General features: G+C 38.4%; 1 protein-coding gene across 1 annotated transcript in view; it reads right to left on the reverse strand.

The window, feature by feature from the left end:
- Positions 1-13,450, reverse strand: part of dcaf13 (ddb1 and cul4 associated factor 13) — a 73,572-nt gene that overhangs the window by 27,650 nt on the left and 32,472 nt on the right. Inside the window, exon 9 of the mRNA XM_080194834.1 lies at positions 863-998. Coding sequence (XP_080050960.1) covers positions 863-998 — 136 coding nt within the window. The remainder of the gene's footprint in view (positions 1-862; positions 999-13,450) is intronic.

The following is a 13,450-nucleotide window of genomic DNA, read 5'->3' on the forward strand; positions in this document are numbered from 1 at the left end:
CAGTGTCAATTGATTGAGCAAGAAGGAAAGACTGAAAACATTTGGGCTTATAACCATGTACAAAATAGTTGAAGGAATGGAAATAATAAATCTAAAATTGCTCAAAATTAAGATATTCCTATTCTATCCTCAAACTTGAGCCGAGAAGTTCTAAAAAATATACAAAATTAATCATGGCTCTTTAAACATTGAGATGATGCTAACAATCAACTGAACATGCTTTTAAAACAATTACTAAGGCTAATGTGATGTTAAAAAACTGAGTTTTTGACAAAACTAATGCCACATCCTGTTGTCTAGTGTGATCTCATCATGGGCTAGATAGAATGATACTAAAAAGGAAGATTCTAAAATGATCAACTGATTGAATAGTCTATCTGGTTTCCTGACTGATCTGCTGAGTTTTTGTATTAAAGGTGATGGGTTTCTGCTCTCACGAATCTTCAAATCACTGATTACTTTATTGATGTAGGCAAAGGTTTGACAAAGTCATCTGGACTTGAAACGTCAGCTCTTTTCTCTCCTTACAGATGTTGCCAGACCTGCTGAGATTTCCCAGCATTTTCTCTTTTGGTTTCAGATTGCAGCATCCACAGTAATTTGCTTTTATCAGTTTTTTTTTACTCATTGTATAAAATGGGACTGTTGCAATTAAATATGAAATGACATCCTCCGTAAGTACTCATGTACTATTAACTAAAAACTTTGAGCAAATTATTCACGAATTTAAAGAAATGCTCAAATAATGATACAAACAATATGGAAATAAATATAATGTAATAAATAAATATATAAGACTAATACAAAACTAGTGACCAGGTATTAGTAATCATACATGAAAATTATTTTAAATACAACTTACTACACCAAGCTTTTCAGAAGCATTAGCCTTCCACAAACGAATATTCATTTCATCAGAACCACATAGTATGTACTTGTTGTCAGCAGACCACTTTACACACATAACGTGCTGCATACGTTTTGTATGGTACACCTCCCTAGAAAAATAAAACAATTATAGTAACGAAAAGGTAGTTTATAGCCAGCATTACTATTTGAAACATAAATCATGAAAAAATACTTACTTGTGGATCAACCACAAAGAAACAAAACAACAAACATCTCGTACTGCCAGTGCTAAATTCACACCTGTTCTGTTTATTACCATTAATTGTATTTTTCTCAAAGGGTATGTCAATGTTAGAAGTCAAATACCTAAATTAGACAGTCACTTGCTATGCAAATTCCTGCAGTTTCAGACACTTCTATAATACTGCAACAAGTTAACATAGCTATGGAATCTAACGAACATGTAATACAAACGATTTACATTGGTAAGCGTATTCAAGAACAGTTGAGCCGTACAAAGTCTGAATGCGAATATGGATAGAATAAGAGGAAATTGAGTCAGCAACATTTTTCTGGTTGGCAATAAGTGCATACAATGTTTTCACATCAAGTTGCATGCAAAATAGAAGTAAGCCATTCAGCTCCTTGAGCATGCTTCACCATGTAATAAGATAACGGCTTATCAGTTTATATTTCTAATTCCACATTTCAATCCATCTCCAATAACTGCTGATTCCCTTGCCCAACATGAAGCTATCTGCAGAAAATATTTGATAAACTCAGCAGCATCTGTTGAGAGAGAAACACAGGTTAACATTGAGTCCATTGACCTTTCTACAGAACTGAAAAGGATAGAAATGTGATGAATTGTATACTTCGAGGGGGTAGGCACATGGAAAGTCAGTGACAGGTTGGAATTAGAGAGATTGGCTTGTTATGGGTACGAGACAAAGAGGCTATTAATGATGCCGTTAGGGACTGAAGAGTGTTAATTGTGGCAAGGATAGAATAGCAGAATGTTTTGATTAAAAAAAGATCCGTTCTCAGTGGGAGCAAAACTGAACAAGGGATAGTGACCATATGGGGACAGGTGGGTAATGGTGGGATAAGCCAGGGAAACGCAAAGCAGGAAACAAATTGGGGGAGTCAAAATGGAGAGAAAGTTCATAGGCTAAAATTCTTGAGTCCAGAAGGCTGTAGCATGTCTAATTGGAAAATGAGGTGTGTTCTTCCAGTTTGCATTGGCACACCACTGGAGCACTTCAGCAGGCTGAGGTGAGGCATGTGGGCATGAGACCAAGATGCTGAGTTAAAATGGAAAGCAACTGGAAGATTGGGGTCATGCTCGCAGATAGAGTGAAGGTGTTCCATAACTGGTCACCCGGACTGTATTTAGTTTCCCCAATGAGAAGGGGACTGAAAAGTTGCAAAAAGCAGTCTTGTTTCTGAAGATGTCTTGCCTTTCCATAGCAGAGTAGAAGTGAGTTTGATAAGTTATGGGGTATACCTTATTATAACAGCAGCTTAGCCTTGGGTAAAATTACTAGATTTTTATAGCTAAACAGGACTTATTTCTGTGGAGATCAGTTTTTTTTCCTCATTTTCAGAATACAAAAAAAATTCCCCATAAGCCAAGATTTCCTCCAAATTTGATTCCCTCAGCTATTAACATTTGCTGTGGTCATAGCAGTATTTTATGTCATCTGCAAAGTTGGCTACCATGCCTTTGCTCCCCTCATCTAAGTCATTGACATAAATTGTAAAGTGTTGAGGCCCCAGCACAGATCCCTGTGGAATTCATCACATCATGCCTCAGAAAATTTCTGCCAGCCTGCCAACCTTCTATGTTAATGTTATCCCCTACACCTTGAGCTTTTCTTTTCCACAATAACCTTTGACTGGTATGCTGCTGTATCAAATACCTTCCAGAAATCCAACAATATGTTTACATGCCCCCCCTTTACCCACAGCACGTTACTCTTTAAAAGAATGCCAATAAATTGATTAAATATGATTTCCCTTCCATGAAACCATGGTGACTCTTTTGGATGGCGTTGAGTTTCCAGCTGTAACCTCATAGGAACATAGGAATTAGGAGCAGAAGTGGGCAAATTTAGCCCTTCAAGTTTGCTCTGCCATTCATTCAATCAGATGATGGCTGATCTCTCCCTGGTCTCAGATCCACCTCCCCACCTGTTCCCCAAATCCCCTTATCTTTTTCTTAAAATAAATATATCTATCTCCTTCTTGAAACCATTCAACCATTGAAGCCACCTCCTTAATTGATTTGGACAGCCTCCCCAGGACAGATGTCAAGCCCACTGGCCTGCAGTTTCATGTTTTCTGAATCCCTCCCTCCTTGAATAGGAGGATTATATTTCTGGTCTGATTGAACCTTTCCAGAATCTAGCAATTTTTGGAAAATTTACCCCAACACATCTAATACCTGATTGGTCACCATTCTTAATACCCCAAGATGAAGTCCATTAGGATCCAGAGACTTAGTGTACAGCCTCAGTTTGCTTAGTACTGCTTCCCTAGGGACTGTAATCCCACCAAGTTTCTCTCTTCCTTCCAGGTCTTGATTTACAGCTATTACCATAATGTTTTTAGTATCATCTATAGTGAAGATAGATGATTTGTTAATAGGTTATAAAGACATAGATTAAATTAACTCCCATTATTACTCACTAGATAACTAACACTTAGAACCATAGAACATTACAGCACAGAAATAGGCCTTTTGGTCCTTCTTGGCTGTGCTGAACCATTTTTTGGCCTAGTCCCACTGACCTGCACCTGGGCCATATCCCCCCATACCCCTCTCATCCATGTACCTGCCCAAGCTTTTCCTTAAATGTTAAAAGTGAGCCCACTTTCACCACTTCATCTGGCAGCTCATTCCACACTCCCACTGCTCTGTGTGAAGAAGCCTCCCCAAATATTCCCTTTAAACTTCTCCCCGTTCACCCTTAACCCATGTCCTCTAGTTTTTTTTTCTCCCCTAGCCTCAGTGGAAAAAGCCTGCTTGCATTCACTCTATTTATACCCGTCATAATTTTACACGCCTCTATCAAATCTCCCCTCATTCTTCTACGCTCCAGGGAATAAAGTCCTAATCTATTCAACCTTTCTCTAACTCAGTTTCTCAAGTCCCGGCAACATCCTTGTAAACATTCTCTGCACTCTTTCAACCTTATTAATATCCTTCTTGTAATTAGGTGACCAAAACTACACACAACACTCCAAATTCACCCTCACCAATGTCTTATACACCCTCACCATAACATTCCAACTTATACTCAATACTTTAATTTATAAAGGCCAATGTATCAAAAGCACTCTTTATGACCCTATCTACCCATGATGCCACTTTTAGGGAATTATATATCTTTATTCCCAGATCCTTCTATTCTACTGCACTCTTCAGTGTCCTACCATTTACCTTGTATGTTTACCTTGGTTTGTCCTTCCAAAGTGCAATATTTACTTATTTTCCTTTTTAAATACTTGTAGAAACTCTAGCTATCCACTTTTACATTTCTAGCTAGCTTCTACTCATACTCAAAAATTCTCTCTTGATAAACCCTCTCTAATCATTTTTTAAAACTTTCGACTAATCATTGAACATATCACTCATCTTTGCACAATGATTTTCCTGATGTTTTCCTGAACCTTTTTGGGATCACAGCAGCTTTAAACAAGGAAAATAGAATTATCTGATATGAACAAATTAAGGATTTGTTAAAAGGAATCATCAGCAAATAAGATCTTTTAAAAACAAAAATGTAGTGTTTTTTTTGTCAAAAAGTATACTTTTCAAATCCACAGCATCACCTGTGTGAAATCATAAATGCATAACAAATTGGAATTGAAGTAGACCATTTGGCCCTTTGAACCTGCTCCACCATTCAACAAGATCATGCCTGATCTTCTATCAGAACTAGACTTTCTTGCATTATCCCCATATCCCTTAATACTATACTCAAAGTTCTTTCAATCTTTGTACTTAATAACTGAGCACTCGGCTCTCTGGAGTACAGATTTCCAAAGACAGATTTGCAACATTTCACGTGAAGAAATTTCACATCATCTCAGTCCCAATATCTTGACTCCTTACTCTGAGGTGGAGTCCAGATTCCTAACTGTGGGAGACATTCTCAACACTCACCCGTTAAAGTCACTTAAATTTTTTGTTTCAATTAGATCACCTCGCATCCTTCTAAACCCTGGGGAATCTGGGGTAGACTCAGCCCACGTCTCTTGACAAGAGAGCTCCATTACCCTAACAACCAGTCCAGGGAACCAATGTTGCATTCCCTTTTTGTTAATATGTCCTTCCTTAGGCATGGAGACCAAATGGCACATTTCTCCAGTGTGCTCTCACCAATACACGTACAAGGACTTCATTACTTTTACACGCTTAATTCTTTTGTGAAAAAGCTATTTGCTTTCCTAATTGTTTACTGTAGTTTCAAGTTAACATTTGATTCACATACAAGGACATCCAGGTTCTTTTGAATGCAAACATTTCCCAGTTTCAGATTTAAAACATTTTGCTTTTTAAGAAAAATTCCAATCAAGGTGTATAACTGAACACATGGTAATCCACCTGCCATGTCACTGTCCATGCACTCAACTTATACCCTGCTATGGTCTTTTGTCTGCTTCTCAATATTTACAATACAAAATTATGTGGGAAAGTAAGAAAACTAGGGCATATTAGATATAAAAACAGAAGATGCTGGATAAACGCAGCAGATCTGGCAGCATCTGTGGACAGAGTTAATGTGGAGTTTGTATGACTATTCTTCAGAGCTGAAGAGTAGAAATGTGATGGTTTACATAATTGGGGCAGGGGAACACTGGGCCCCAGGATATTGTCACTACCTAATCCTTTTAATTTCTCCAGTTCTATTTATTTACTCTTACTGATTTCTTGGAGTTCCTTATTCCTCTTGGACCTTTGGTTTTTCATTATTTCCAAATGCTTTTTGCATCTTGTGAAGACAGATAGCAAGTATTTGTTCAATGTCTCTGTCATTTCCTTATTCCCCATCATAATTAAATATGTCTCTATGTCTAACGGGCCCACATTTACTTTCATTGATTTTTTTTCTATTTAAGCATCTGTAGAAATATTTACATCCTGTTTTATATCATTTGCTACTCTATTCTCCATGTTCCCTCTTACCAATTTCTTCACTTTTCTTTGCAAATTCTAAAACTTCCAAATCCACAAGCTTGTGATGCTTCTTGGCAACATAATACACAGCCTTTTAACCTTTATTGCTTTTTGTCATTTTTAAGGCTATATTTTCAATGGTTTTTTTGCACCTTAAGTGTGCATAGCTTTTAAAAGTTATACTAAATGATTTAAATGTTAGCCATTGTTTGTCCACTGACATATCTTTCACGTTATTTCACAATCTATTGTAGTAAGCTCACTCCTCGTACCTACAGCTTTCTGTTTGGATTGAAGATCCTTTATTTGGAGTTAACAATCACTTTCAATAAAATTCTATCATATTATGGTCACTCTTCCCTGGAGGCCCAAGATATTAACCCTCATTGCACTAGACTAGATCTAAAATTGCCTTTTCCTTCGTTGGTTCTTCGACATATTGATCTAAAGCGTGTACCATGAACTTGCCCTTCAGACTATTACTGCAAATTTAGTTTATCAAGTCTTTGTGATGACTGAAAGCTGCAATGATTGTTATATTATTATGTGCACCTTTAATTTCCTGCTTTATACTCTGCCCTACATTGCCTTTAGGGGGCCCAGATAAATTTCCCACCAAATTGATTCTACTTTTGAGCAAAATCCTTCTTCTCTATACTGTTTTCGGCCCATCCTATATATTCAGGGCTACCCGTCCTCCTTTCCGTTTTGCCCATCTCTTCTAAAAGTACTATGGAATCTTTAGTTCCCAGCCTCAGGTCAGTTTGCAACAATGGCCAAAATGGCCATCAGACCAAACTTATTCATTTCTATCTACACTATTATTTCATCCTATTTGTTGTGAATTCTTCTTTCACACATTCAGAGTGCCCTTCGCTGCATTTTTTCCTCATATTTTCTAACAGCAACTTGGTCACGAACAGGGTACAGCAGCAGGGACCTTGCTTTGATTCCTGGCTTGGGTCACTGTCTGTGGGGAGAATACACATTCTCCCCATGTCTACATGGATTTCCTCCGGGTGCTCCGGCTTCCCCTCTGTCCGAAAGATGTGGTTAGGCACGTTGACTATGCTAAATTCTCCCTTAACTCAAGCAGGCGCCAGAGAGTGTGGCAATTAGGGGACTTTCACACTAACTTCATTGCAGTGTTAACGTATGCTTACTAATAAATTAGCTTAGACCCTGTTTCCTTTGTTATTCTCAATGTCCTCCCTGGCCCAAGTGACTTACTTTTAGATCTTTGATATTCCCCCATGCTTTCAAATTTAACTTTACACGAATCCTCTCAATTTGCCTCCTTTATTAAAGCTTGTCTTAGTAAAATTGAAGCAAAGTAGCCCATTCAACTTATTTTAAGATTAAACAATTCAAAGATTAAGATTAAAAGCCTCACTTAAGTGATTAAAGTGAATTAAACTATACACAGCAAGATACAGTACTTCGCCTACTGAATCACAAATACCACATTCTGTTGACTGATCCCAGAAAACTGTAATGCCTCATTGTGAGGGAGGTTATTTTTGTCCAGAAAGCACAAATAATTAATAATATTTTACTTTAATGTTGGTGGGAAAATGTGCAGAAGTTTGCTTTTCTTAAACCTTAATCAATAATAGATAAATTAAAATGGCTGAAATCATCACATGCAAACCTCACCGTATTATTTTATGCATTCAGGATTGTGTAAAAAGCTATTATGATCAGGATTTAGAACTACACGATATAATTACACATCATGCTGATAGTGGCCGTTTACCTGGTAATACCAACTCTTTCCCACTCTTTTTTAATCTTTTGTCTCCCACACTGTTCGCATTAAGTTTAACTCAAGCTAGAGGGAAGAGCAGAGTTCTTGTAAAACAAGGTGTCCTGACTCAGCATGGAGTTCAACAATTTGCAATCATGACCTATGTTCCCAATTCTTCAAACAGCTGGTGCTTGTTTGCTACCGGTTTACACAATTTATTGAGCTGAATTTTATGGTCAGAAACAATGGCACTCCCGTTGATCTCAAAGAAAGCTGCCCACAAAGTTCAAGTAATCAATGTCAAGGGGACCCTCAGGCATCCAACAACACTAATGGCAGCAAGCAAGGTAAGCAGTCAATAACTCTGAAGTGTTCCCACTGATAGCAAACTAACAAGTTAAAAGCACCAAATCCACTCTTTTCATTAAAATTTTCAGAAAGTGGAAAAGTTGGTTTAGATGATAAGAATCATTAATAAAAATTTAAACGGATATAGATTTTTAATCATAAATGGAGAAATCTGATATTCCACAATATAAAATAATCCTTTTAGGGCTAGTGAGCATACTTGGCAGCATCTAATGAAATTAGTACATCACATAATTTAACAAGGTGCAACTTTTCCAAGGGCTTTTACAATGAGATTAGGAATAAAAGTGGAAGCTTTTGTCAATCCCTGGATTGTTTAGCAACTTTACTCTGGCCTCAACAGTGCATCCTCCGGAGGAACATGGAATCTCTGACAGCAACTTCTGGGTTTGTGTTATTCTCTGCACATCCAGACTCCTGACGTTTCAGTGAAATAACAACCAGCATTTGGTTCTTTACATGTTGCATTATCCAATCACTACCTTGTTTTATCCTGCACCATCTTTTTTGTCATTTAAGTGTCCTGTTTCAGATCCTATCACAGACCCTACCCTTTTGTTCTCACCATTCTTCCCTCTTCCTTGTACTTACTTAACACTTGTTACACCTGTAATGTTCAGTTCTGACAAAAGGCAACTGACCTGAAACCTTAACGGTTTCCTCTCCATGGTTGCTGCTCAACTTGGAGCATATTTATCTTTTTCTGTTTATATTTCAGTGATGGCAGTGTTAATGCAACTGATGCAAGCGTTCACCTGTATCTTCCAAACAAACTGCTGCCTTGTTTGAAAATTCCCACTCAGTGTTGCTGCGTATTTCTACCGCAATCTTCCAAGCCCAGTTTCCACAGAAATGCACAGCATACCATCAATCAAGGAATTTCATTGGAGAGCCATGTCAGGAAGACACGCCACATTCCTCTTTGCACCACACTAGCTGCTGTACAAGTTTACGCGTTCAGTCTAAAAGTTACTGAACACAGGGTGTGAGAGTTGCTAAACAGGTGAAATGCTAGATGGGTCAGGTCTGGTTGGACAAATGGAGGTCAGCTGTGCAGTTATTCAAGTGTTAGACTAGGTTTTAAGCTGTCTAACATGCCTTGAGTAACTATTCATGCAAGTACCATAGAGCTATCTGAAGTCCCTGACTCAGAGTTAGAGATATTTGCAGAGAGACCCACAGATCAGGGGAATTGCCCATCAGAAATTCCCACAGCCCTGTGCATCAGAACTTCCTTAGAGTCTCCAAGTGCATCATCAGTCATTGGAAACCTAACAATGATCTGGAGATGAGAAGATTTGGTCTGTTACACTTGCATGAACATGCCGGTGAACCTTTGAAATAACAGGTGTCAGGAAGTTGATCTTCGCTAAAATGAATGACCAACTTGTGCAACAGATTTCTGGTACCAGCCACGAATAGGACAGCTGTGGAACCTTTAAGAGACAGTTGGACATTGATATTAAAAAACTGCAGAATCTCTACAGATGGAAAAATTAATATTGGCTAAATGATACTTTGTGAATTACTAATATAATGAACCAAAATGAAAGAAAAAATGCCTGTGGCAGTGTTCTTTGTAATTGTCATTATGCATGAGGTGTACAGATTCACAGTAAACTGGATGTGAACCAAAATCCCAGTTTACTTTTCCTCATCGTAGAAAAAAAATGGCAAAACTTGTTCACTCCAGAGGTTCCATGTAACCTATCTAGCAAGGCAATAATCAACTTTTGCAACATAGCCTCCACTGCCTTAAACTGAAACAGAAACATTTTTATTTAAAAAAAAATGAACACTGGCACTTTTTCCCCTAACAAAAAGTGGTCAGAGTAAGGGAGGTAAGAGGCTGCCACTAGGGTACATCAAATCAATTAGAACGGCTGCGACAAAATAATTGCTGAAAGAGAATCTGACAAATTATTCTTGTGTAATTTCTCAATACAAGACCCTTGTTTACAGCGAACGTTGAAAAGTACATTGTGATCAAACTGAAAATTTTTGCTAAACCATGATCAAAAGCTTTTCAAAACCACAATATGCTCATGAAAAACAGATTTCATCCAAACCCAAGGGTTGCTTGAATCAATATTTGTCCTCAAAAAAAGGGTATCCTTCAAAGTAGTTCCTCACACTTCATAAAATAATAAGCAGCCTGAATCTGCAATTTAAGTTATTTGAACTTATCAAAATGTTAATAGGAATTGTACACTTAAGGAAAGCAATTTGTCCAGACATGGATGTCAAAGAATCATAAATGCAAAGGAGGCAGCCAGCTGGCCTATCATCTATAGACACAATGGGCCAAATGGCCACCTTCTGCACCATAACAATTGAGATTCTGCTCCATGCAAAGCAATCCATCTAGTCCCATTGCCCCACTCTATCCCCATCACCTTGCTTATCTAAGTACCCATCCAGTTTCTTTTTGAATTCAATGGTTCCCTCTGCCTTCATCAACTGAAGCAGCGAATTTCAGGTCATTACCACTTGCTGAGCGAAAAAAAATCTTCCTCACGTCACCCAGTTCCTCTTGCCCAAAACCTTAAATCTGAGTCCCCTCATCCTTGTACAACCATCTACTAAAAAACTTTTCTTTGTCCACCTTATCCAAATCAGTAGAATCACATTTTATACACCTACAACAGATCTCCCCTCTATCTCCTTTGCTCGATGGAAAATAGCCCCTGCGTCTTCAACGTAACGCTGATAACATCCCTCATCCCTGGATCCATTCTGGTAAATCTCCCTTGCATTCTCTCAAGGGCCTTCACATCCTTCCTAAAGGATGGTGACCACAACTGAATGCAATATCCTTAGTTGTAACCTAACCAGAGGTTTATAAAGCTTTAGCATCACTTTCCTTGCTTTATACTCAATTCATGAATCCCAAGTTCCTATAGGTTTGGCCCAACTACTCTCAACATGAGAAAATGCTGGAAAATCTGAGAAGCCTGGCAGCATCTGTAAGGAGAGAAAAGAACTGAGGCTGAGAGCCCAGATGACCCTTTGTCAAAGCTTTGACAAAAGCTTATCTGGACTTGAAGCGTCAGCTCTTTTTTCTCCTTACAGATGCTGCCAGACTTCCTGAAATTTTCCAGCATTTTCTCTTATGATTTCAGATTCCAGCATCCGCAGTAATTTGTTTTTACTCTCTCAACCTGTCTTGCTGCCTTTAAAAATCTATGCATATGAACCCCAGGTCCTTCTGTCACTGTCATAACAACTGTGTATGTTAGGCAAGTTAGATTTTCTTCCCAGCTCCAATTTTTAAAAATCACTTGCATTTAGTGTTAAAACACACACCCCACTGCTGACAAATAATCCTACACACCCATGGAAATACTGCCACCTACTGTATATATGCTGCTCACTTCTGAATATTTTCAGATGCACAAATTTTTCAAACTTGTCACATCCAGTCTATTTCAGTAAAATGTCACTTTCTAAGCTTTTCAATATCCTATGCCAGTTTGAACCCCAACATCTTGTACTATTTCAATAATACTATTTCACATTCCATATGCAGTTGGAGTAGTAGATCATCATATCAGATCAGTTATGATCACACTGATTGGAAGAACAGACTTGATGGGCTGAATTGCTTACATCTGCTCCTACATCTTACAGTTTTCTGTATTTTTCATACAAAGTTCACAGCATCCTTCACCAACTGACAATATAACAAAGAAATTACTGCCTGAGAAAAATTATTATTCTTTTCATGTCAGCATGTTCTGGTTCAAAAATGTTAAGATCTTCAAATCCCATCTCTGCTGAAGCAGTATTCAACAACTGCTCTTCTCCCAAAATAGCTTGCCAGAACCCCTTCCCTTGAGGTAATACTCTTTGTCTGCTCTTACAGAAAGGTTCCTTACCTATCCCTATTTAGGGCTTGTTTCACTTCATTCCCATTCCTTGTACCCTTCTCATCTTTGCCATCATCCCAATTTGACAGAGTCATTGAATCCATCAGTCACTAGGCCATCAAGATCACACCAGCTGTGTCAAGAAAACCAGTCAGTCCTATTCCCCTGCATCCACTGTTGTAGTGCTGAAAAATTATTTTCCTCAAGTGCCCAATTTCCCTTTGAAATCATTGATCATCACTACATCCACCACCCTTGTGAGCAATGAGATCCAAGCCATTACCAGTCACGTAGAGCAGATCTTCCTCAGAGCCCCCTGCATTTCTTGCCCAAACCTGATTAGCCAGAAGGCTAGTTATACCTGATGGATGCTATGGCAAAATAACTCCATTGAATCCCTACAGTGCCCATCAAATTTGCACCGACTCTCTGAAAGAGCATCCTACCCAGGCCCAACTTCCCTACCCTATCCCCATAACCCCATGCATTTACCATGGTTAATCCACCTGACTTACACATCTTTGGACTGTGGGAGGAAACCCACACAGACCTAGGAGAACATGCAAACGCCACACAATCTCCCAAGGCCTGAATCAAGCCTGGTTCCTTGGTGCTGTGAGGCAGCAATGCTAACTAATGTGCCTCTCTGACTCAATATTCCATTAAGTTTTAAGATAAAAACCACATTTATTTTTGGGTTGTGGACAATGCTGGCAAGGTCAGCATTTATTGCTCATCGCTAATTGTTCCAGAGAATTTGTGGTGTTATTTAATGATCAGAACATTTGAGAAATCAGTTTAAAAACTAAAGTTTGATTCCTGGTTCTCAGAACTAAGGTAATGACAAAGCATTCAATTATTTTTAAAATCGACCCCATTGAAAAACTACAGTGAAGTATGCCATTTTAATATTTTCATTATACTGATTCACAATGGAAGTGAACCATCCTAAATTATAATCTAATGCTATATTATAATGTTGTAAACTATTTTTCCTCGAGAGTCACAAATCCAAAGAACGTACTTTGCATTTGTTTTTGGAATGTAGCTCGTACTGACCCACCTACATTTAATGCCCATCTCTACTTGTCCTAAAAATATGGCAAAAGACTTCCTCCTCTAAACACTGTAGTCCATGTGCTGCTGGCACTCCCATTATAGTATCAGGTAGAGAATTCGCAGTTAATGTTCCAGTAATAACAGAAGAATAAGACAGCAAAGACAGGATAGTGTCTGACATGGAGAACAACTTTGAAATTATGGTATCCCCATGACATTGCTATATTTGCCCTTTGTACTGATGAAAGTTGCTGGAAAGAGATCTTATTAAAACAACCATGGTAAGTTTCTACGCTGCACCTTAGTGACTGAAGCTGGATGGATTGGATAAAGAGCCCAGTGGTAACTGATCCATCTGCCTGCCCTGGATGG

Source organism: Carcharhinus amblyrhynchos, chromosome 8, assembly GCF_965287045.1.
Source record: "Carcharhinus amblyrhynchos chromosome 8, sCarAmb.v2.hapA, whole genome shotgun sequence".
NCBI classification, from domain to species: Eukaryota; Metazoa; Chordata; class Chondrichthyes; order Carcharhiniformes; family Carcharhinidae; genus Carcharhinus; species Carcharhinus amblyrhynchos.